Source organism: Neolamprologus brichardi, chromosome 5 (genome assembly GCF_056152115.1).
Source record: "Neolamprologus brichardi isolate AB-2024 chromosome 5, ASM5615211v1, whole genome shotgun sequence".
Classification (NCBI taxonomy): Eukaryota; Metazoa; Chordata; class Actinopteri; order Cichliformes; family Cichlidae; genus Neolamprologus; species Neolamprologus brichardi.
In genome coordinates, this window is record NC_142108.1 from 28,113,575 (window position 1) to 28,138,888 (window position 25,314).

The following is a 25,314-nucleotide window of genomic DNA, read 5'->3' on the forward strand; positions in this document are numbered from 1 at the left end:
ATAATCTTTATAAACTACTCACAATAGATGTTGTCTGTATGCCAAAGTTCACTGTGCATGTAAAAAAAAGAAAAATAATGATCTATTTCATATCAGTGTATATAACACATCTGTATTTGTATACTTTGATGAGAGCACAGAAAAACTTTATCTAATCAGCCAGCTGGTCTGTAGCCAGCATTTTAGAAATCCCTGCAGCACACACAGGTATAAGAGAATGTTTACCGAGTCCAAGATTTAAATTAGAAATATCAAAAATGATATGTGATAGAGGAGGCACGGTGGTGTGGTGATTAACACTGTTGTCTCACAGCAAGAAGGCCGTGTTTAAAACCAGTTTGGGGTCTTTCTGTGCCTGTGTTAGTTCTCTCCAGATACCGCTGCTTCTTCTATAATCCAAAGATAAGCATGGGGTTAGGTTAACAGGTAATTCTAATTAAACCATATGCGTGGTGTCGGATTATGATATTATTTTATGCCATGTTAGACCCCTAATTAAAGATTGTGAATTATTATGTAGTTTTAGTTTGCATTATGCTCCTGAATTAGAAGAAGGTGATAACTATTACATTTGGTAAACTGATTTGCATTACATTAGACTGTTGATTTATTGTGAATGAATGATATTGTTTTATGATGCATTATACTGCTGAGTTATAAGAAATATTGTTCACAGAAAGTCATCACCTTATTTGTCTGGTTAGAAGAGAACAGAGCATACTGCCCCATCTCAGCAGCAGCAGATAAACAGGGAGCCAAGGTCGTAGCTTAGGCGCTGTGTGTGAGAAAGAATGTGAATGTTTAGGCTTTTATGATGAGGTGGGGGCCACTAGAGGCTATAAGAGTTTGATCAAGGCTCCACCATTTTGAGATCTGATGCTGTCTGCTGTATGGTGTCCATCTCCCACGCGTGTGTTCATTAAATCATCGTTTGACTTGACCCGGCCGGACCAGTGTGGTTATTTTGGTTTTCCTCCTGTATCCATCCCCAATATTTGAATCCGTAACAGTGGATGTGAGTGTGAATGGTCATTTGTCTACATGTGTTAGCCCTGTATACCCTGCCTCACATCATGTGACAGCTGTGATAGGATCCAGATGCCCCACCATGAACTCTGAAAGCAAAAGCAAATAATTTCACTGATTTAAAAAAAAAAAAAAAAAACAAAACAAATATATGACAAGTCCTTAAAATGTTTTGTGCAATGTTTTTATTTCATGAATAATAAATGTACTTACAGTTTGTATAAAAAAATATAGCAGGAGCTAAAGGCAAACAGCTGGCAAGAGGACACCAATACTTTATCATGCCAGGGGAAAGTAATATCACTCAAGTCATCTCTCAGTACCTGAGAGAAATAGAAGAGCTAAACTTTGACAGGTAAAAGACCATGTCTAGGAATGGAACAAGAAAAGATGTACTTTAGTATTCCTGCTGGCTACAACCAAAGGAATGCAATATTCTCCAGTTGGGTAACATTTCAAACTGCATATAATAGTTTCCTCTATTTAAAAAAAGAAAAAAGAAAACTATAGAGGTAAGGAAGCTCTTAGAGGACTCTAGCTATATAGAAAGTGTAAGTTGCTACATGAAAATCAAGGAGCTTTCTGGAGGCCATGTGTCTGTTTGAAACACTGAGGGACCAGAGCCACTCTGTGTACATCGTATTTGTGAGAATTTGAATGGCAGAGACCAGCCAAACTTTCACAGTGTCACTAAAGGCATTATTAGTTTAAAAAAAAGTTTACAAATGAGCAACAGTTAGACCACTCAATGTCATTTTAAAATAAAGGCATCCCCTCTTAGTGCTGAACAAAAACTGTAATTCTCTGGAAGGACATACAGTACATTAGGTTGCATCACACATGTTTGCGCAGCTACCAGTTTCCCAATCAGTTTGTTGTAACCCCAGCGGACCCTCTCCTCTAAGTATTCTGCATCTCCTTGCCAATCTTGTAGCTCAGGATCTTGTTCCAGTCAATCTTGGTCCGGGTGACTGGGAGTTGGCGACGTAAGGCTTTAAATGTGGTGTCTGACATGGTCTGATAGTTCTCACTGATGGCCACCTGAAATGTTAAAATTAGCAGCATTAAAAAGTGTGCATGTGTGTTCTGCCCTGTCTCCCTATAATCACGGCAGATGGCTGCCTGCCTGGTTCTGCCAGAGGTATCCTCCTGTGAAAAAGGAGTTTTTCCTTCCCACTGTTGCAAAGCGCTTTGCTCCTAGGGGATTACCTGATTGTGAGTTTTGCCTTGCAGTATAAATCACCTTGAGGTGACTGTTGTTGTGATATACATATGTATAAACCTGAATTGAAAAGCATGTTTATAGTTAGAAAAGGTTCTGGTCTCTACAGAGATTCTCGCATGTCATAGCAACTGTGCTGTGGGTGAACTTCTTTCTATATCTCAGTCAATAAATTAAACACAGTTAACGTTTAAAGTTACAGAGCTTGAATGCTTTGGCTAACAGGTGTGCTGACAGAGACAGCTACAGCCCGTTGCTGTCTGCTAGACGTCATCTCCACTAATTACAGTTTGTTTGCGCTGCTGGTGCCTTTTGAAGCTTTTTTTAAAAGATGGAAAACAGTTGCCTAAACAGTGACGTTATGTTTATATCCTGATATAGTCCTTGGAAATAGCTGTCAGTTCCAGTTAATAATAAACATGCGTTTTATTTTTACTTTATTTTACAATGTTCACTCAACACCTGAAAATAGATGTAATTATTTAATTAATGATTCTGATTTCCGACTATTTAACGCGACATCTTTTGTCACTTATTTTATAACACTATGGTGTAAATATATAAAAATCTTGCAATGGTCATTTGTCAGCCAAGAGCGCTTACAAAAATAATGCCATTAGTAGCTTCGCTTACCAACTAGGAAATAAAAAAAATGTGTGTTGCAATCAGTCTTCCCCTTTTAAAGATCACCTATTGTTCTTTGTACATATGTGCACATCTTTATCTGATCTTAGCCAGTAGGAAGTACATTTTATACAACTTGCCACAGCTCTTCTGTGGCTTTATTATTATTTTTCTCTCAAATTTAGGCAATTCCCACATACCTGGTACTCATTTTCTGCATCTTCAATAATTTTTACTAACTCCTTTGCAGTCTGGCTCTCGTTCTGCCAAAAATAAACGTACATGAGTTAAACAGATCCAAATAAAATCAACATGTTCTTAAATTTTAGCCCACAGACATAGAGCAACACTTACAGACACAGTCAGTGATTTCTGTACATCTTTATGGCTGACCAGCTGTACATTTCCATCCTCATAATAATGTACCTGTGGTAAGGAGAGGAAATACAACATTGAGACAAAACTAATATCAAGAATATTCTTAAATTCCAGCAAATAAAAACTTAACATACCTGTATTTTCAAGACTCCGGCAACCTGTGCTGTAGGCTGTGAGACACTGAACTTCCACTCAGATCGGCAGCGACCGTTCCTGGGCAAGGAAAACGCAGAAGGCTATGCTTGAAAGACGATCCTAAATGCATCATTACGAATACACTACATCAACATAATTCTTTGGGAAAATCTGATAAGGACATTTAGAAAGAGATCATTATCCTTTCTCAACTTACCAGAAGTTTTTAGGCTCATATTGATGGCCCTCGATACAAGCGATAATGGTCTTCTGGCCATCAATTGTTTTCCCATAAACCTGAAACAAATAACCAGGAGTGGGTGACTTATTATGCTTAAACTCAACATGACAGCCATAGTGCAATGAGAGAGGGAGAGATCTTACGGTGGAGACTCCACTGGGGTAGTGCTCCTTGACATATGCTCTAATAGCAGAGTCACAAGCATCTCTCCATGAGCTGAGGGCTGCCTCGCCCTGATGGGGCTGAGGATCGCTGGCCTCCTTCCTCAGGTGGTCAAACTTGAAGGAGATCTTGTTGTGGGGGTCAAAGAAACGGCCATTACCCAGGTCTCCATGCTCTGTTATCAGAACCTGCAGGGGACCAGACAGAGAAACCTGCTGTTACCATGGGAGTTCATTCAAGCATCCTAAGATAAATTAAATTGTAGATTCAATAATAATAGTAACTTATTTGAACGCTTAAAAAAAAGAAAAAGAAAGAAAAGGCCAAAACTTGCCGGATCTTCATATCCATCAATTTTGGCACGGGTGAACTGATCCATGTTGTACTGGGCAAAGGCACTATAACAAAAGACAATATAACCATAAGCTGCATCCATATCTATAACATTGTTGTTATTCTTAGACTCTAGAGTAGTGCTACGTGATCTGATACTTGGCCCTTTTTGACAATGTAAAGAATAGCAGATCTTAACGACATCATGGAGAACCACGTGTAGCAAACAATGTCTGAAATGCAGCAGTTACTACAGTCTGAAGCCTGATTAAGCTTTGGACTGCATAAGCATGTCATCTCATTATTTGGAACATTGACCATGTTCCAAATAATGGAGGAGAGTAGAGTAATAATTGGTTCCCTTTAAAAAAAGAAAAAAGAAAAGGAAAAGAAAAGAAAGAAGCTAAAGAAGGAAACTTACTGAGCCGCACCCTCTCTGAGGAGATTATCATTGTTGAGCAGGAGTCGCACATCTGAGAACAACAAGTAGTGGAAGACAACCATAAACACATTTTTCTTTGCACATGGGTTGCAGTTAGTACACAAGTTGTAACCGGGGTTTACCGTTGAAAACTTCATTGAACTCTCCTGGAGGAGCATGCATCACAAAATTAGCTGCGATACGGACCTGGAAATAAATAAGATGTGTTGATGAGTACCACATCATCAATGGGAATCTGCACTTGATCTCTAAGAAACTTTGGTGTTATTTAGTCTTGCTACAGTATCCATTTTTATAAAGATACAGATATAGTAGGTGATTTATATGAACAGATTAAAACCTGCAAAAATAAACCACTAGAGTGAAGCAGAGAGTACTGGGCAAACTTTCTTGGCCAGAGACTGGTTAGCTCTATTTCTACCACTCCTTAGATGGCAGTACATGTCACCCAAGGGCTTTTCTTAGCAGCCACCCAGTATGTATGTGCAAGCATGTGGTGTCAAAGCCCTAGAACGAAGTGACTGAGGCAGATACTATGCTCTCATAAAGTAATACTCAATGAGGACCGCAAGTTGTACATTTATACCAGGCAGCTCATTGTAAAATCTGAAGTTAAGTTGTTCTCTATAGAGGTTACAAGTTCCCTTTTTTAAAATCACAAATTTGCCACCTTCACTGTATCCCTTTACTAAACCTATGATGTCACTATCACATTGTAGTATGATTGTGCCAGTGATGCTATCTGTCAGGCAGACAGGATTATTAAAGCCTTCAGGCTGCAGCTGGCACTGACCTACAATTGGGCTGTCCTGCTGAAAGGGCAGAAGGACATTACAATGAATAACCCAGTTTAAGAGTGGTGCAGGCATTGTGGCATTCAGAGCATACAGCACACTCTCAGGCTCAGACTCAGCTTCTCCATCGTGTATTTCAAACGCAAATGAACACACTATTTACGCAGACTCTTCAGAAAAGTTAACATGTATTATTTTAGCGTAGATATCACACCAACCTATTAATCTTATTTTGAAAGATTCACTGAAACAATACTTAAATAGTTAAGCTCCTGGCCAGATACCAGCTTCAGGAATGCAATGCGCTATTTTACAACATGTTGCAGCATGATACAGACAGCAACACCAGTCACTGCAAGGCTCAGTAACACTGCAGGGAGGCAGAAGACCTACCCTCCTTATGCGTTTCTAAACCAGGTCTTCAGTGCATAAAATACCCACAAACTCATTTGTGTGGGTCAAGCTTTAACGTCCGACGATATCAAAACCGGTTGAGGAAGCTAAACGTGAAAGTGAATAGGGTGTGGGTGGTGTTTTGCTATCGATGCTCTGTCATTATCCTTGGTGTAAATGCAGGAAGTAGCTGGACTTCCTTCGATTTAACAGTTGCCAACCACTGCAAAGTTAAGAGCAAAATCAGCAATCGACGTTAGCCGTACGCTGAATATGGCTGCTATTTAAAACGAGTAATTTAGTTAAGTTACTCTATGTATAAGAACATAACAGCTTCAGCTCCGAGCTGTCAAATACAGCCCTGCCTAGGTTTAGCTAGCACCCAACAAACACCTACCATAGCCCTATTGGTAAATTCATACGCGACTTTAAAGATCCCTCCGAGGTCTGCAATTGTTCACGACAAAGGTTAGAGCTAAACCGTTGTTATTGTGAGGATTATTAATATAGCAATACCTTCTCTTCATCGCTGAGCTCTTCGAAATCTGCCATCTTGGCTCAATGAAGCGTTAACAAAGCGACGGTGGATGTTGCCAGGTATGTGGGACTGACTCCTCCCAACACAACGACCGCCCAGTCTAGGAAACCGTCTGCGCGAGCCGGTAAAACAACAACGTTCACGCTGCCGTGAGCACGAATGTGTAGATTTAGACGATAATTATAATCTTAGCATATCCTCATACATTTTGGAAATTAACTTGAAGTACATTACATATTATAAAATGCCGAAATTCAGGGATTATAATGCTTTGTTTATTTTTACGTACAAACCGAGGGGACAACATCTCAACCTGGCAACCTTGCTACCTTCCAGTCATCTGAAGCCGCTAAGCTATACTGAGTCAAAATAGCGTGAACTAATTATTTTTATTAATTAAGCAAAACATTGCAAAAAGAGAGAGACTGGTTTAGAAAATACAATACAAATTACAACGCATATATTCAAATTATTATTTAATTCCCTTTATATAATTTGTTAGAGGGTTAAAACAATATTCCGTTTAAAAAAAAAGTATATTTTTCTGGTAATTATTTTTAATGGTTCAGGCTCTAAAGGTCTAATTCGTTTTATTGATTCGAAGGGCATACTGCACGTATTTTATTTTTAGCCAATAGGTGGCGATATATAGGCTAAATCAAATGATAGTTACATCCACACAAGGGGTAGAAGAAGATATCAGGGCCAGTTGCCGTAAATAAAGTGAAGAAGAAGCGCAGCATTGTGAGCGGATAGTGGTTGACCGTGACGCTGGGTGGCTGAAAATTGACACGAAATAGACTTTGAAGGTAAGTACATTGTCGCCCTGTCGTTCTTGCTATAGCATTGCTTGCAGCGAACCGTGGATCGTAAAGCATTTGCAGGTGTAACTGTGAACCTATCTGTTTGGTTTTAACGTCCCTGGTTAAGGCAGCGTTAAGAAGCTAACCGCCGACATTAACCTAGCTCCATGTAGCTACTCCGTAACCAATAACGTCTCTCGGAATGGCGGTGTATGAGAGCATTGCTTTTAATGTTAACCGACTTAGTTTTATGAGCAGTGTAACGAGTCTATTTTTGGATTACATAGCTAGTGTTGTATCGTGTAAATCGTTATTTATGAGCTGGCCGGAAAGCTTTGGCGAAGAGTCCGAGTCGAAAGTAACATTACGAGCCGCGGTCGAATTTGTGTTGCTAAAAAGGCGTTTGGTGAGAGGTGATACACTTGACTGGCATTTGAATGTGCTACTTTGCTTTGCTGGTCATTCAGTTATTTTGTTTAACCTTCATTTATACAGATGATCCAATTGAGATTATAATGTCTCATTTACAAACATGCTTCAAACTTTGTTCGTTTATTTTTTTCCCGTTAAATCAAGGCACGTGAAGTACTTACAGCTAATTGACTTTTTTGAGGTTTCTTAAAAATTATGTGTTTGTTCCTACAAGCAGCTTATTTTTAATACTTATAATGACTTGTTGGTAATCATAGGACAGTGGCCAAACCGGTTTGAACTGAAGGCAGTATTAAGTGAAGTAACTATTTTTTTTTACAATCAACGTAAGCAAAAGCGCATCTTTGATCGCACAAAATTAGGGCTGGGCTATATCATACCGTTCACGGTAATACCGGTGTAATTTTGGGCAACGATAGGAAAATGAAATATCGCGATAGAATATGGGTAAAACGCGCATGCGCAGTGAATAGGTTCAAATACGCACATGACGGCGACGCAGAACGAGAAGAGCGAACGCGGATCGTTAAATGAAACGGATGAACCAGAATTGGTTTGCAAAAATGCTGCAACTTCAGTGGTGTGGAACTGTTTTAGCTTTCGTCCGTCAGATACACAACAAAGCACTATTTTTGGTAGAGCATGCTAGCGGGCCGTCGTTATGACCGTGTTGTTTGGAAAATACGGCACACTTAAAATCAATCCTTTAATTTTTCTGAAAATCGACAGTTATAATCCCATGTGCCTTATGTATGAATTCTGGTTGTTTACTGACCTCGAAACGATTTTATGTCGTACACGGCGCTCGAAAATCTGTCAAATGTTTTAGTACGACTTTGCTAAGCTACGAACCCGCACCGCTTGATGGATTGTCGGAGCATTACGGCTATATTAAGCAGGAGCCTCGCGGAGTGATACGTACTGTGCTTCAACATAATATTACCGTATTGTGTGTGTGTGTATTACCTCTTTTTAAGTTTTGTGGATATTATACATGGTTATGCTGAGGATATGTCGGCCAATTTCCACTGGAAATGCCTTTTGGTTAAACTGTCAGCAAGGAATTTGCACTGTAAATTTTTTATATAACTTTAATGCACATAAAAAAACAGCTGCTTGTTTAAGTGAAAATACATTGATGGGTTTTTTGCACTAATAAAGTTGTGGAGTTGTAAAGTATTTTGTCTAGTGTCAATTATATCGTCAGTTATATCATTATCGCAAATTCTCAAATGTATACCGTGATAAATATTTTTGGTCATATCGCCTTGCTCTACACAAAATCTCAAACCTTGGTGCAGATGGGCTACAGCAACAGAAGACCACACCAAGTGCCATGCCCGGGAAATGCCATGCTAAGAACGGGAAACTGAGACTACAGTTTACACAGGGTCACTAATATTGGTCAGGAAATAGATTAGTAAAACATTGCCTGGTTTGATTAGTCTAGTGTTCTGAATTTGCTGTAACTAACATATAAAAGTATGAAAATGGCCTGACATGTATCAGTGGTTCAGGCTGGTGTGATATTTTTGGCAGGATATTTTCTTGGCACATGTTCTTTGATATCGTCTGAACATTGTTTAGCCACCCGGACCTACCTGAGAACATCTCAAACTAGTTTCTTGAACATGACAATGTTGTTGTTGACACTGTGCTCTCGGCCTCCACAATTACCAGATCTCAGTCCAATAGGGCACCTTTGGAATGTGGTGAATGATGAGGTTTTCATTGAGGATCTGCAGCTGACAAATCTACAGCAACGCAGTGATGTTATCATGTCAATGTGAACCAAAATCTAGGAGGAATGTTTCCAGCAATGCCATGGGAAATTGAGGCTGATGTGTAGAGTTGTTATTGTGAATCAATTTATTCAGTAATTTTCTGAAAGGCAGTTTGAGACTATATTTTAGAGCATTTCAATTGATTACTTTCATAAGCTTATTGTGGTGTTTGTATCTTTTTTTTTTCCAGACACACTAGTTCCTAAATTCAGTGGATGCTGAATCCAGGCCATCCAGGTTCAAGTTAAGGTATGTAAGGAGCTGCTTCCTGAAAGGTTTATGTAAATTCCTTCAAGCATAAATGCAATGAAACTCTCTGGTCTTTCTGCTGTATGTATCTTGAGACCAAAAAACCTCTTGCGGTTCTATTGTCCTTAAATAATTTTATATTGCGTTATCTAAGGCACATAAAACGCACATTTCTCCTAAGGACTTTTAAGAAAATTGTGCCGTTTTAGGTTTTGGCATTTTCAGAGTGACCACAGGAACGTGATTTCATTTCAGCTAATCTGATTTTCTTCAAGACGGCGTTATTTCAAGAGAAGAGGACTGCATTTATTTCACAAAGGACTGTTGTGAGACCCAATGTCGCTTATTTTTCTCGGATGGTGTGACTTTAAATTTGCACCATGAACCTTCTAAAATATTTCACTCGTCAACTATAACTAGAGTATATCTCACTCTGAATCCTGAACATCAGACACCGGTGTCTGTCATTTCTCTCTCTCGCTATACAACCACCAACGACAGTTTCGGATTTCGCTGGGGTACGATGTCGAGAACTTTGTGTTTTGGATCAAGCGAAGTGTGTTATTGAACATTACTTATTAAATTAAAAAAAATAATAAAATAAATTTAAAGAGGGGAAACAATCAGTGGTATAGTCAGTGATTTTAAGTTTTTCTCTTTACACCACCGTGGGAATTGCGGCTTATTTTCTCCTACATTATTTGTGGAATTTTCCTCACGGATTAGTCCTGCTTTTCTAGTGTGGTCTCATTTTCTTCTGCTGCCATTTCTTTGTGGAAAACTCATTTATTTTGCACTAATAATAAAGTCTGCACGCAGTGAAGATGAAAAGGGTCATTGCACATTTTACAAGAAGAAACCTTAATTCATTCTGCACGTCTCAGTCAAATTCTGGCATAACTTGTGCCATTTAAACGGATTTAATGTATTTGTTTTTACACGTTCTAGTTTTCTTCTTCATTAAGCGCATCTTTCCAATAAACGGTTATTTCAAACAAAATTTTATCCAAAATCCATTTTATGGGGAGATGAGAACATTTTCATTTCAGCACAAGCGACCATGGTGCGGGGGAAAAAAATCAACATTTATTAAAAAGGAAAAAAATATCACTTGCAGTGCAACTTTTTTTTCCTTTTGTGTATTAACCTGTTGCACAACAGGTTAATTAAATTAGAAAATTATAAAATATATGTAAATATTTTGGAGTGGTTTATGATTTATCGGTACATTTCCAGTTTAATTTGGATTTGAAGATTGAACTCTTTTTGATGCTCTGTCTGACCTTTTATCCTTCCAAGGAATTTGATCTCTTAAGTGAACAAACCAAACCTGTTCAAGCATTTGAGACGCAGGAAGATACAAACCGGTGAACTTGGGATCTAATCATGTCTCGCCGAAGGAGTCGCAGCCTATCACCAGGGCGCTATTCGCGCTCCTGCAGCAGTAATGATCCTAGAGATTTGGAGAGGAGGATTTTTGTTGGGAATTTGCCGACCTCCGACATGGAAAAGAAGGATTTGGAAGACCTGTTCAGCCCATACGGGAAGGTAGTCGGTCAGTAAACACAATACAAGTTTTAATGACATGACGACAGTATGCATTAGGGAGGTTGTCCCTAAAAGTCGTGAAATATTTTTGACTAGTTAAAATTACAGACAAGTTCGCATGAAATACAAGAATGTTTTAATTTATATATTTAAAAGGGATTAAATGGGTATTTTGATCAAAAATGGCTCTTCAGAATTGTCCTAAGGTTGTGCACTTAAAATATTCCTCTTCCAGGCGTATCCATGTTTCGTGGGTTCGGATTTGTACAATTTGAACGCATTGAGGAAGCCGAAGCTGCAAAGGCGGCCCAAAAAGGTCGAATATATAAAGGTTATAAAATAGGTAAGCCTTAACTGCAAGTGATGTGATTGTATGGCTGAAGGAGTTATTATTTGTGTTCCCAAAAAAACAAGCTAATGAAAGAATAAGGTCAGGTTATGTGCTAATATTTTAAAAAAAAAAAAAAAAAAAAAAAAAAAAAAATTGAATGGCATAATTATTTGTCTGAATTTAGGAATAAAATATTTTATTTTATTATTTTTTTATTTTTTTTAAATTACCCCTACGTTTAGAGTCTGATCAACCACGAACGCACGGTGCTTTATTTTATTTTTTCTCCTCCTCTTCTTCTTTTCCTTTTTGTACTTGCAAATCAACAATAAAGGCAAACATGCATTTTTAAATTCTGGCAATGCTGTTGTGTACGATATTTCAACGCGGATTTAGATGTGTCACTTTTGGTTTGGGGAGTTTCTGAAGCCCAAATTTGAACTTGAAAATCGAATACATTCAAGCTCTGCTAGTTTCTTGCAAATTTTGACCCGGAGAAAAGACGTCCATCATTTTGGGTTCATCTCAAACTCAATTTGACAGATTGGGCGACAGAATCTTCTGCATTTTGAACTTCCGTCCCTTTTGGATTTTAAAATTTGGATCCTGGCACTCTGTTTCATTTGGACGGTGACGCAGCCACTTCCATTTTTTGCGTGAACATCATTAGCAGATCTCCATGTCACTGTTGTGTTCAACGTTTGGATTGATTTATTTTCAGATGTAAATATGGCAGTGGAGCGACGGCAAGCTAAACCTCAATCCCAGCAGAGCCCTCCACGAAGGTAAAGTAACGCGAAATGAGTGTGAAGAACTACCATCGCCACAGTTGTTGGTTTAAAAAAATAAAGTATTTAACTATATCCTCACCTGTAATTTCCACCAGTGAAGAAGTTCGCTTTATGGATGCTACTGCACCATTAGACGGATTTGTTTATGGCGGATTCAGTATTTCAACCAAAGTTAAAAGTTTACTGATGTGTTGAAATAAAGAATAGAGACATATGGATGTAATTTAAGTGTCTTTGTCTCAAACATTCTTCACGTCGTGGCTCTTTTTCAGCACTGGTGTTCTTTGCGTGACGATAGGACTATCGTGTGTCACTTTCTCATGTTTCATATCCAGTAGGAAGGTCTGTGCCTCACAATATTTTTATCATTAATATTTTACAACATTTTTAATTAGGCGTATGCGTCTGATAATCTAAAGCTGAATAGTAGCAGTGTATAACATAAACCCGTTGCATCAGCTGATGTCTGCACAAAATACAAACCATGTTGACCTATCCTCAAAACCACAGCTGCAGGTTGTTAGTGGTCAAAACTCCATAGAGTACCTTTGTATTTAAAATAATAATAATAATAATAATAATAATAATAATAATAATAATAATAATAATAATAATAATACAAAAAAAAACCCATAATTGCCGGTATGGTCTTGTATTTTTAGTTTAAGCTTTGTTATGTATTCCTTTAACCAGCTCAGTGATCACCATACAGATTCTGACTCAGTACATGCTACAGAGCATCCTACACATCAGAGAAACTTATTTCAGAGGCAGCAGGTTATGGTCCATCTCCACTGGGCTTCTGCGTATTTAGATTTAGTTGCCTATTGTGAATTGTTAAGTAACTACTGAGCCCACTAAAGGTCAGTGAAAGTTTCTTTTAGACTTCCTCCATGTTGACTTGCTGCAAGTCTTGCATTTCATCTGATCCACTTAAGGGAAACTCTTCTCATCTTTCTATCTCGTCATATTGTAAGTAAAGTGTTTCACTGTACCTTGGACAGAATATGCAGTAGTTTTTTGTTTTGTTTTTTTAAATTCTGTACAACACTTAGCTGCTGGAATTTTATATTACTTCAGTGTAAATAGAGTAAGTGTAACACTGCGTTATTTTATTTTTTGTGGACCAGGGAAAATTTAAATGTTAGGGAATAGAAAAGTAGGCAGGGTATCATTGTGTGGCGATACAAAGAATCTCTAAATGCGCTTCGTGTTTTGGTAGTTTTGTCTTTTGTTTGTGAACCGTTTCGGAGTTGAGCCTTAATGAAAGTTACGTTTTACATGGTAATAAGCAAATGTTTGGTTAACCATACTATTTATTTTATGTATAAATTTATTTATTTTTTTTTAATGAGAGAAACTGTCAAATCACAAGGGGTTAGGAAAATACTTTAATCTGACTCAAATAAAACTGGTATGTCATGCTATTTCAGAATATTATATCATTTTACTTGAAACATCTTTACTTGGTCTCTGATATTCTTGCAACCTCATTTATAGTATGGAAATTCAACTTCTGGAAGAATGAACAGCCTGTGAGCCTATTGCGCTGTATGTGCAAAATAAAACCACCTTCAAAAAGTTTGTTTTATTCAGAGCTGGATTTGTGGTCAATAAACATTAAATGTTCGGTTGGTAGTTGTGTGTTTGTAGATCACAGAACATTTTTGAAAACTTGCTGCTAAGAATTATCGGAATCGCTTACCGGATTGAATTTGTGCAAGTGGTCTGAAGAAGAAAGAAAACAAAGGGGAAAAACTTTTTGTTTGTTTATTTGCTCTTATTCAAATGTTTAAAAAATATAAGTAGAGATTTATTTTACAAGTTTTACACTACCAGCCCATTGACCTGTCCTCATCCGCTAAGGACAGGCATTCCTGTTTTCTAATATTTCAAAGGCAGCTTCAACTCTTAACCTGCACTAATGGATAACATTTTTCTCAGGGCCCCGTACAGCACCTTCGGGGACAGCAAAGAGCCCCGACCTCGGTCTCGCTCACCTGTTTATGGGCGTGACGGACGTGAGCCTCGGGACAGCCGTGATGGGAGGGACTCCCGGGAGCCTAGACCAGGTGGCCACTCTCGTGACCCTGATTACCGGTACCGTAGCTCAGAGAGCAGAGACAAGGACATCAGAGGTGACCCGCGGGATTCTGCTTACAGGTGACTGACAAACCATCCACTGATTGAGTCTTTAGTGGTTAAGCTTTTGTTTGAACCTGAAATTTTTCCCATACAGCAGAAGCGAGTATGACAGATACTACCGTAGTGGCAGTGGTGCAGAAGATTATTTCAGGAGGAAGGACGAGACCTACAGGGATCCTTATGGAGATCCCTGGAATGGACGTCGTGAGCCAGAAGGTATGTTGTCTTCAGTGTACAGGGTATAGTGTAGGAATGGTTGGTTTGAATACTCTGAATTTTGATTGATTATTTTTTTTATTTTTATTTTTTTCTTTTGTCATGTGTGGGTTTAATTCTCAGGATTTTCCTCTAATATCTTGACACTTTTTTTTTTTGTAATTTTGGGTTTACAATTGAAAGCACTAAGAATATAAAGTACCAGGATTTCTGCATAATTAAATTCAAATGGATACAAATTTAAACTGACATGATTTTGAAATCACTCCCACCTCTCATTACCTGTAGAGGAGCGTCTACGACCAGAAGAACGCCGGCGTAATGAACTGTATCGGCAGTACTATGAAGAACTCCAGCGGCGTCATGACGCTGACCGTCCTGTCGACTGCTCTGTAATTGTTGTCAACAAAGCCCAAAAGTATGTCCACAGTCTGTTGTTTATAGGGGAAAAAAAAGCTGATACTTGACCAGAAACATCTATCTAAATATTCAAAGTACATGGAATGTTTTCATTTCATACTGTGTGTGTGTGTGTGTGTGTGTGTGTGTGTGTTTGTGTGTGTGTTTGTGTGTGTGTGTGTGTCCACGTCTGCTTCTGTACTTGTGCTTTAAAACCAACTGTAGGGAGTATGCTGAGACGGTTGGGCGGAAGGTCCGTGACTTGGGGATGGTGGTGGATTTGATCTTCCTCAACACAGAAGTGTCTCTAACTCAAGCACTGGAGGATGTAGGCCGAGCTCGTACTCCTTTTGCCATCATCATAACCCAACAACACCAGGTGCATCGCTCCTGCACTGTCAATATCCTGTTTGGCACACCTCAAGGTAATTCAAGATGATATTAATGTGTTTTTTGGAACGTTTCAGGTAATTCAGAAGTGTCAGAATCTTATTTTGTTTGGTTGCACTTCTTACATTTATTCTTACAGAGCATCGAAACATGCCCATGCAGGACGCCATGATGCTGGTTGCCCACAACTATGACACCTACAAAATCGAAAACCGTGAAAAAGAACGTGAGGAGATAGCCAGAAAGGCTGCGAAGATGGCAGATGATGTGTTACTCAGAGAGCCTGACCGAGAGAGCCACCCCGTCTCCTTACTTACTAACATCACACTATTGGCTGAAAATAGGTAGCTGGTTTAAATCTTTATGCTTTTATACAAGTATCCTGAAACATGGAGACTTTACAATGAAATAACATGGCTTTGGGGAATGCAACATTTCATCAGTTAGTGATGGTGTGTTGTAGTAATCTACATGATATTTAGTTTCTCTGTATTGAAAGAATAATCTTGTTTTGTTGGGTAGATTTGTGACTCCCGACGAGTTGGACAGTCTGATTGCATACCTGAAGGACAAAAGAGCTCGGCTGGTGCGAAGTACAGCAGATCCCCTTGCAGGTAATGCCACCTCTTTGGTTTAATTTTCATTTACATACACATAAAAATGAGAGGAACTGGTGGACTGGAAATGGTTATTGACGTTTCTGTTGAATACAATGATTTCTATAGAGAAGCAAATAACTGATATGTCTCCATACAGCTCCAGTCCATGTTGGGCCTCCTCCAGCAGTACATCATGAAGTTCCCTCTTCAGCTGCAGCACTCCCTCCTTCATCTACTCACACACCCCCACAGTCGGGTCATCTCAGTCTGTCAGCGGGTTCAAGCACCTCGGCTAATCCGAGTCACCAGCAGGAGCTGCAGGCTAAAATCCTCAGTCTGTTCAACAGTGGCAGTGGGCAGTTAACAGGCACTACTGGCCTCCCCTCTGCACCCTCACAGTCACACTCATATGGATCTCTTGGCCAGTCTCCTTCCCAAAACCCATCCCGCCCACCAATGCCAGGTCCTCCTGCACCTGCATCTCAGGGGTACGCAAACCCTCCAGGCCGAATGCCAGTTGCCACCAGTGTTCAGAGACCCCCCACCTCTGCTTCAGGCATCAATTTTGACAACCCGAGTGTCCAGAAAGCTCTGGACACACTCATTCAGAGTGGACCCTCTCTCAACCATCTGGTGAGTAGTGGGGCCTCTCAGCAGCAAGCCCCAAGACCAGCACCCAGCATGGGTCAGGCCCCACCTGTGTCCATGTACCCCCGACACTACTGAAAAGCTGTAGAACCCTGAATTTTTTTTAATTTTATTTTTTTCCCTCCGATGCCATAAACTTTCCTGTGCAGTGAGTTTTCTTGCTTAGTATCAGTAGACTGTAGGGATGTTTTTGTAAAACCTTTTAATCTCTTTTCCTCCATTGTTCATAAAATGTGAAGACTTTTTTGCAGCTGTTTGCCAGAAAATAATTATTCAGACTCATTATGAGTTAATGTTATGAAGTACATTTTGCTTACAGATGGAATTCTCAGTTCTTTTCCAACTATTGTCTTATAGTTTTACAGTCTTTTAATTTGTAACATTGTTTTGTTTTTTGTTTTTTCATGAACAAAACAAGACATAATTAAAAACTCGGACACAATTCCTGTAATAAAATGGTATTGGTTTATTGCATTTTGTGCTGACAAATCTATAAAATGGAACGGGTATCGCCAGAAGCCATAGAGATAAGCATTTGAAATGTAAGATAAAACTACTTTTTCCTCTTTATTTTTTCTTTTAAATGTACCATGAACCACAATAGAGAATAATACAGGTCTTTTTTTTGTTTTAGAATATTTAACTTGCACTGACACAAAAAAATAAACACCTCCACACTAACTGTATTTTATTTACACGTAGCCCCCTCCCACCCTCGCCCATGACCACCCCCGCCCCCAGCAGGTACAAGTGCACATGTACACACAAACACACTCCCACAGAACTGAAAGGAACACACTACGGCTTTACCATAAGACTAGGTACGGTATCAAGGAAGTAGTGAACGGTTCAGAATGAAACAATGTTTCAATATTGTTGAATTTGATACAGCTGTGTCTTTGTGTGTATGCTGTATACATCCTCTACATCCAGTGCATTTTTTTTTTTCTCCAAGCATCCATACAAAGTGTTTCCCACAAGTCCAGTGAATTTCAAAACAAGTCTGGACAGTGACAGGGTTATGGTACTGGTTACTTTTTTTTTTTTTGTTAAAGCCATCAAGTATTAAGGAATAATTCATTTTGGGAAATATCCATTAAATAAAAGTTGAATGATAAGGGAGTCCGTAGCAGAAAAATTCAAATCTCCAATAACTGAATCATTCAAATGAAACTGGGCATTTGTTAAAGCTCAGTACTTGTGTGTACCCCTTATTTAAACTGTACAAAAAACAAAGTTTGTAATGACAGATTACATACTCTGCTCTTTCTTAGTCAAGACCAGCAACTTACTAACGCCCAGACATGGTCCTTTCACAAATGATGTGTTTTTAAGCCTTGTTTTAAGTAGCAATCACGGAAACTAGATGCGTGTTAGTTTTGAGCTTCAGAGATGCTGGTAGATGGATATACCTTTTGATAAAGCCGTAATTGGTTTATTGCACAAAATGCAATAAACCAATACCTGTGCCCTTCCCAAAATGCACAACTTGTCCTCTTAAGGTCATTTGAAAGCCTAAATAGCAAATCTGTTTTGGTAGTTGGAAATACTTCTAACAATACACTGAATAAAACCAAAACTGGTGACTGAAAAGAGGTACATCGCCAGTTTTGGACAGGCAGCAGACCTACTGCTTTTTCAAACATTTAAAAATAAAAATTAACAGGCGTCTCTTATAATACCTTGGCACGTCCAGTGTTCTTTGTTTTACTTTGTTGAAACAGTATTCTCAGGGGAGTGACATTTGCTACAAATTTTGATAAGAAGGTAAACAATTTGCACGTGTCTTCATCTAATTCACTGGAGCACACATTTTCACACTCATTTATGTAGTTAACTGAAATATACTTTGGTAATCACTTCATCTCCAGCTATTAGACACAATGAGAGGACCATGTCAACAGCTCTACCATAAAAAATAGAATCTCATACTAGAATAATATTCATCCTGGGATACAATGGGCCAGTGCTAAGGAAAAATATTCTACTACTACAAAGAAAAGTGTCTGATATAAACAAAATACTTTTATACCACAAACACCCAATATATTTTCAAAACACCTTGTTCAGGGTAGTTGCATGCATGCACTGAGTTACACAACATAACCGGAGTGGGGCTCTGCTTGCACTGCATGAATAGCCGCTTGAGTTTTTCTCATCTGACTCCCAGAGAGATCGACTGTGTGAAATGTAAGTGCAGCTGTTGCATTACCTTCCATATCAGGCACATCTGATGCTTCTGTGAAGATAATATTGAGGGGGTAGGATCTTATTTCAGCTACAGACTGTGTGCCCCCATCTGCAATAATCTGGGATTAGTTTTGTACTTCTCTGTTGGTGTCTTAACACGACAGCCTCCTCAACCCGGTAACAGATGTGTTTCAGAGCCCTTAATATCCATTTTAGGATGGAGACTGGGTAATGATCACTGGCAAGTTTGCCTCATGCTACAGTTGTGCAGGTGAAAGATCTGATCGAAATCACGGATCAGTTCAGGGGGGAGAGGGACGTGCTGGTTTTTAAATCGACTATCGCACCTTGTCCAAGCAGAGCCTGTACCAGGTTTGGAAGCGCGAGTTTTATATTCTTTGATCATTTCTCAGAATTATACTGCAGTCACATTTAAAATACAGAGCTGGGGTGGATTTTCGTGGTTGGGATGGGGGAGACCAGGGAGCTGGGGCAGAAGGGCTGAGCAGTGGAGTTGAGGGGGAATTCTGGGAAGGCTCACCTCACAGATTGAGTGACAAGCACTAGAAATTTAACAGTTACTATTATTCTTTTAAAGAAGTTTGGCAAGGAAAAAAAAGGAAAGAAAAAAGTGATGCATGCTAAAAATGTCCAAGAAAACGCTCAAATGATAAGATGTAACAAAATTAATAATCTGAACTGTTGCAGCTGGGAACCGCAGCAAGATGATGGGATTTCATGATATTTATTTATTCTTTTTAGTCTGAGCTGTCAGACCGCCAGAGCTGGCTGTAAATACACTCTTGTGCCACCAGGGATCACTGTGGGACAGAGTCCGTGCAGAGCGGGCTGGCTCTTTTGCCATCCGACCTCTCTATCACAGTGTGCCCCTCAGTGTAAAGTGCTGTGCTGCCTCTGCCACATTTTGGTTGAACACTTTAGGTTTTTCTGGTCCAAAAGACCTGGTGACAAACACTCTAAAAATTTAAGAGACTGCTGACATCTCCAGTTATTTATATAAACTGAAACTGTGACAAAATGGGGAAAAAATACCAATATGAGAACAATATTGCACATAATCTTACAAAACTCTAAGACTTTGCCCACAGTGATAGAACAGTGTACAACAAAAGACAACACTAGCAGATTACAGTGTCCTTGATTTGTGATATTCATATTTACAAAAATGTGAAATGACTATTCCCAAGGCTCGTCTATTTGCAAACTCAAAATCTTCTATCACATTACATAAGACTACTTGAGCGAGATTGAAATATAACGATTAACAATATAGTGAACTCATACTTTTTCCTATTTTGTTTTTGTTTTTTGTTTGAGTTTTTTGCAAAAAAAACTTATTTTCAATGTTAAACCATGCTGCCGACTGCGCGGCAACACTCCTGAGTTCTCAAAATCGGAAACTCATTGAGAATGTTTGACACCTTTCTCCACCACTCTGACTCTGCACCTTAAAACATGTAAGTCATCACGATATAAAATCACTAAAACAAATATTGCCACATGGTACCATGCAAACAGCAATTATAAAACATTTATAATTCCATAACTAAATTTATTTCCAATAAACGTCTCCAATAAACATCAGATATCTTTTCTTTTGAATAAATTTAAAAGGCTCAGTTGATGCAGGCAATGTTATAGAGACAATCCCAAAAATAACCATGTTCTTCAAAAACAGGTGTGAGTGTCAAACAACCCCCTCCCCCCTTTTTTGTGACAAGCATAATAAATAAATTCTTCATCACTTGGCACAGAGAAATCTTTGAAACTAGGAGTGGGCTGCTTGTCTTCAGGTGTCACAGGTAGGTGTGTTTAAAAGTCTCAAAACAAATATTCATGTTTTAATGTTTTGGCAATTCCACTCGGTTTCTTTAAAAGCGCTAAACAGAAAACGTGTTCCCCGAAAACTGGTTCGCTTTACTCAGGGGATTAAAAATAGTAATTTCGAGAGCACGTTTTAGAAAAGACAATAAAGGGTGACGGTTTTGCCCTCAGTTATAATATTGCATCAAGATATTCAGTATAGTTTTCTAATAAAACAGAAAGCTAACCCTGTCGAGAGATCACGGGCCAAATGTGTACAGGTACAGCCGTGTCTTGTTAGATAACCACCGCTACCACCGCTGATATGTATGTCTATACCCTTTTTACTATATCTTTAATGTTGATTTATCTCATCTCTATTTACAGTACAAATAAATCTATAGATACTAGCAGCATTCACAACATATGGTCCGACATTCAAGCAACACTAAAAACATTTAATACTGTTTGTAAATAGTTCTAGAAACTAATTTGTTTTGCTTCCCTATATCGTATATACTGTATATATATATTTTTATATATATATATATGTTTATTTATATTTACTGTATATTTCTACTAGAAGTGCAAATGACCAAAAACAGTTTCTTTAAGAAAAGAAACAGGAGCAATCAAAGTAAAGTGACAGCTGTCCTTGGTCAGAGTGAGATGATTTTGGATTTTATAAGACTTACGAAATCTACATATACAAAATATATGTGTAAAAAAATAAATAACGTGATCACGTGAGTCCAGATTTCAACCATTGCACATTCCTTCAAAAATGCACTCTTCTTCTTCAAACGTAAATATGATTTGTTCACAACCAATCAAATAGGATAGAAAATCTCACTGGAGAGTAGTCTACTGCATAGAGTTCATTCTTGTGGACAAAGTGAGTAGCTACAGAAGCCATTGTCCTCTCTATTTATTTCGGCTAGACCCTATAAACAAATAACCAATAGATGTTCAAAAACTCAACTCGGCAAGAGCAGATATCGACAACAGCTGGACGTTTTATGGAGGGCTGAACATGTATTCTTTAATTATCTATAGGGTGACATTCCAACTACAGTGTCATCACCCTGCTAGTTTCCCATAGATGCCTCCCTTTACCTTTTTTTTTTAATGACACTTTGTTCTCTCTAACTTGAATTGTCAGAATTTTGTTTACCACTTCTCTGAAAAAACTTCGATATGGCACATTTAATGTATTGAAGTTTGGCAAAACACTGGCAGAGCTATGAATGCCAAGATGATATACAGCTATTTCATCAATATGTGTAAATTCAGTCTATAAACGTAAATACATATTTGTTCTCTACATGAAAAAATAACATTTAGTATTTTTTTTTCTTAATGAATTTGATGAAATCATCAAAATTTCACTCGTCGCACAGTGGTGGACAGTGCAGGTGCAGTGCTTTGTCGAGGTTACAATGACGCTTATCATAGTGAAAGGAGCCTATGCCGTCCAATAAATAAATCCAATAAATAAATAAATAAATAAACCTTTTTAACCTTTTTTTTTAAAAGCAGCTGTTTTAAGCTGTCTCTGTTTTTCCTTTCCATTAGAATCTTTTTAGTATGTCACAAAAATACTACACTCATACTGAACAACGCGTCAGAGCTTGTACATTATTTACAGTGATCCACACGAGAGGTCGAGGGGTGCTGGCGCTGATAATCTCCTCAGAGGGGGCTTTGTCATGTCTCCCCACTCCGCTGTCACACCAGGCTTCTGCTATTCACAGTTTAATTGTGGGTCAATCTCGACAAACTAAGCTAGCCTTGTATTTTTTGGCACTAACAGTGGCCACGGGGATGAACAGCCACTAAGAAATGAGCTGAAAGGAGTGTGGGTGATGGAATCAACAGAACGAGTGGAGCATCAATTTAAAGATAATACTGCAAGTCTGATCCACATGCCATTTCACTTTTTTCAAATGCCATTGTGAATTACTCATAGATACGTCCTCTAGCAGGTGACACTGACTGTGGGTAGAAGTGTCTTTTGCCTTGAACGGTTATTCACATCGTAGACAGCAGGCTGGAACGCTGTGGGAAGTGTCTGATCACCACGAGAGAACCGAATAGACAATCCTACATTGATCTCATTTCAGCTGGCTCTCGATCTCTCCGTGGAGAAGCCATGTCTATGCCACATTTGTGTTCGAACAGGGGAAAAAAAGAAATAAAATCTACCTAGATTAAAACAAAGAGACACATACATGCATGCGTGCTCACACCTCAACTAACAACCCATGCAGACCCCATCACCACCTCCTCCTGACCGAGTCACTGCGACTCAGTGCGAGTTTCTGTAGCAGACTTCAATCTTGCAAAGCAAAAAACGTCTCCAAGAACAAATGTTGATAGCATCTAATTCAGTCTAGAGCCTATACTATTTATAGCAGGTTTTTTTTGCCTGGAGTGAGAGTAGCTTAGTGTTTAATACTGCTTGTTGGTTTGCTGGGGTTTGAGCTGGCGGAGAGGTGCTGAAGCTGAGCTGGGTTATTTGGTTGAGTGTGAGAGGACTATGTTATAGAAATAAACTGTAAGAATGATATAATAATGGTGCAGCATTGATGAGAGGGTTTGGGTACGGGTGACACAGGAGCAGGGCTGAGAGAGGGGTGATAATGAGGGGAGGGGGTTTGCTCTTTCAGGAGTAGATAGTGATGACCTCGCGACCACCTCCACGGACTAGGAGGACTCGGTTCAGGCCCTCAGTGAGGACCTCAAGAAACTCCATATCTGGGAGAGAATGATTAAGGAAACAGCTCATACACTCACTTCACAATGTTCCCCTTTTGCTCTGCGATGCTCACTTTACACTCAATGACCTATAATGAGAAAATGAAACCTCGAAAACCCGAAACCAGGTTTTTCGGAGGTACAGTCTTACAGGCCTCGAGCATCTACACTTGGAACGTTTATCACTTTCTTCCTGGCATTTTTTTAGGTTCTGACAGACTGGATGGAAAGCATCTGTAAGCAGCTGTCTGTCTGTTTTGTGAAGAGAAGTCACAGATTTGTTCTGCAGCCACTAAAGCACCGTACTCGTGTTATATCATGGTTTGCTCCATATATTCATTGAGATGGGCTTTGAAAAAAAAACTGTCCAAAAGATGACTGTCGTCTTGCTTCTAAAAAGATTTTGGTGCTATTCAAAGAGTTCGCTTTTTGACTTGTCAGAGGAGCTTTTTCCTAATGCTGTCAGAGGGCTTTAAATGCAGTTTGACAAACTTCAAGTAGGTTGTCAGACTCGCTTCTGTCTAGCTACTCAAACCCAAAAAGTTGCTCATGACATTGTGGTCTTTCTGGCAGGTTCTTCCGTCTGTAGAAAGGACTTCTGAAGCTCTGTTAGAGTGACTGCTGGGCTTTTTGTTATCTCCTGGACCAAACCCTTTGTGTCTGGTACTAAGCTTGGCTGAATGATCAGATCTAGGTGGAGTGATTTCTGGCTTCTTCCATTTTCCTATTTTTGAATTTACAGTGCTACTGAAAATACCCAAAGCTTTTATACCCATTCCCTGACTTTTATGACAAAGGTCTACAAGCAGTTTCCTTGGACTTCATGGCTTAAATTGTTGTAAACAAAGCAAGGACACTGCCAGAAAAATATTTCATAATTAGGTTCATATACTGTAAAAAAAAACAAAAACAAAACAAAAACATAAAACTAGAATAAAACATAAAACTAAAGCCTGAAAAAATTAGTTTAAAAGTTCGCTGATTTCTGCAATAATGGTTTGTGCTTTGAAATCCTAATTAGATCTTTAGAGACCCATTAAACAGAATGTTTCTGATAACAAATTATTACTGTTCCTGAAATCAAGACAATTAACTTACTGACCCAAACCCTCTGTTGATTGCTTTAACACAAAATTCAAATCTTTCGCGAAGTTACATAGAGGCTCGAGGCCCAAACTCAATATGATTGTGTGTGGATCGATAAAAAAAAGTTTAACACAATCAGAATTTTATCATTTATATTTAAACATTTGAAGACTTACTTATAATTTGAAACTGAACCTTTACAGATGTATAAAACACTGTCTTACACATCCATGACACAGTATTCTTATACACCCACTGGCCACTTTATTACTTACACCTTACTAGTAGGTAGGAACCCCTTTTTGCCTTCAGAGCTGCCTTAATTCTTTGTGCATAGATTCAACAAGGCTCCTGGAAACATTTCTCAGAGAGCTGTACTGACATGATAGCATCACAAATGTTCTTTATTGGATTGATATCTGGTAACTCCGGAGGCCATCTGGGTACAGAGGACTCACTGACATGTTCGAGAACCCAGTTTGAGATATTTGAACTTTGTGACATGGTGTGTTATCCTGCTTGAAGATGAGTGCGCTTTGGTCATAAAGGGACACACATGGTGAGCAACAATACTGACATTTAAGTGGTGTTCATTTGATACCAAGAGGCCAAAAGCGTACCAGGAACATATCCTCCACACCATTAAACCACCATCCCCAGCCTGAAGTGGCCAAATTCTGACCCTATCAGCTGAATGTCGCAGCACATATCCAGACTCATCAGACCAGCCAACATTTTACAATCTGTTTCAGTGAGCCTTTGTGAACTATAGCCTCAGTTTTCTGTTCTTAGCTAACAGCAGTGGCATCTGGTGTGGTCTTCTGCCCATCTAAC

The 25,314-nt window shown here is 38.9% G+C and overlaps 3 protein-coding genes across 11 annotated transcripts in view; 1 reads left to right on the forward strand and 2 right to left on the reverse strand.

Annotated features, from left to right (window-relative positions):
* Positions 1-1,196: 1,196 nt before the first annotated feature.
* Positions 1,197-6,397, reverse strand: LOC102778843 (F-actin-capping protein subunit alpha-1-like). The gene is made up of 10 exons (XM_006782803.3): positions 6,267-6,397; positions 4,686-4,749; positions 4,543-4,594; positions 4,123-4,186; positions 3,770-3,976; positions 3,603-3,682; positions 3,385-3,463; positions 3,227-3,298; positions 3,073-3,135; positions 1,197-2,067 (listed from the first exon to the last, which is right to left on the reverse strand). Exons 1-10 carry the CDS (start codon positions 6,300-6,302, stop codon positions 1,927-1,929), a joined length of 858 nt encoding a protein of 285 aa, XP_006782866.1. The 5' UTR covers positions 6,303-6,397; the 3' UTR covers positions 1,197-1,926.
* Positions 6,398-6,983: 586 nt separating this feature from the next.
* ncoa5 (nuclear receptor coactivator 5) lies at positions 6,984-17,343 on the forward strand. Of its 5 annotated transcripts, none has more exons than XM_035904663.2 (12): positions 6,984-7,097; positions 9,498-9,556; positions 10,856-11,111; positions 11,340-11,447; positions 12,157-12,220; positions 14,171-14,389; positions 14,469-14,587; positions 14,876-15,005; positions 15,209-15,411; positions 15,516-15,720; positions 15,899-15,990; positions 16,133-17,343. In XM_035904663.2, exons 3-12 carry the CDS (start codon positions 10,943-10,945, stop codon positions 16,699-16,701), a joined length of 1,878 nt encoding a protein of 625 aa, XP_035760556.1. In that variant the 5' UTR covers positions 6,984-7,097; positions 9,498-9,556; positions 10,856-10,942; the 3' UTR covers positions 16,702-17,343. The 5 variants fall into 5 exon arrangements, with proteins under 5 accessions (XP_035760556.1, XP_035760555.1, XP_035760554.1 ...); XM_035904662.2 differs by having other exon boundaries at positions 14,466-14,587; positions 15,212-15,411; positions 16,133-17,342; XM_035904661.2 differs by having other exon boundaries at positions 14,466-14,587; positions 16,133-17,341.
* The window catches only part of slc12a5a (solute carrier family 12 member 5a), a 175,434-nt gene continuing 167,185 nt past the window's right edge, over positions 17,066-25,314 (reverse strand). For all 5 annotated transcript variants that reach the window (XM_087840965.1, XM_035904660.2, XM_087840968.1 and 2 more), the window contains one exon: positions 17,066-23,394. In XM_087840965.1, coding sequence (XP_087697091.1) covers positions 23,303-23,394 — 92 coding nt within the window. In that variant the 3' untranslated portion in view covers positions 17,066-23,302. The remainder of the gene's footprint in view (positions 23,395-25,314) is intronic.

What these genes read in the sequence shown, in the direction of transcription:
- ncoa5 (XM_035904661.2), top strand. Translation starts at nt 10,943, where the DNA reads ATGTCTCGCCGAAGGAGTCGCAGCCTATCACCAGGGCGCTATTCGCGC. An exon ending in ATATAAAGGTTATAAAATAG is followed by an intron (nt 11,448 to 12,156) that starts GTAAGCCTTAAC and finishes ATTTATTTTCAG; the next exon opens with ATGTAAATATGGCAGTGGAG. An exon ending in CCGCGGGATTCTGCTTACAG is followed by an intron (nt 14,390 to 14,465) that starts GTGACTGACAAA and finishes TTTCCCATACAG; the next exon opens with CAGAAGCGAGTATGACAGAT.
- LOC102778843 (XM_006782803.3), bottom strand. Translation starts at nt 6,302, where the DNA reads ATGGCAGATTTCGAAGAGCTCAGCGATGAAGAGAAG. An exon ending in CTCAGAGAGGGTGCGGCTCA is followed by an intron (nt 4,187 to 4,542) that starts GTAAGTTTCCTT and finishes CTTTTGTTATAG; the next exon opens with TGCCTTTGCCCAGTACAACA. An exon ending in TTGATGGATATGAAGATCCG is followed by an intron (nt 3,977 to 4,122) that starts GCAAGTTTTGGC and finishes GGTCCCCTGCAG; the next exon opens with GTTCTGATAACAGAGCATGG.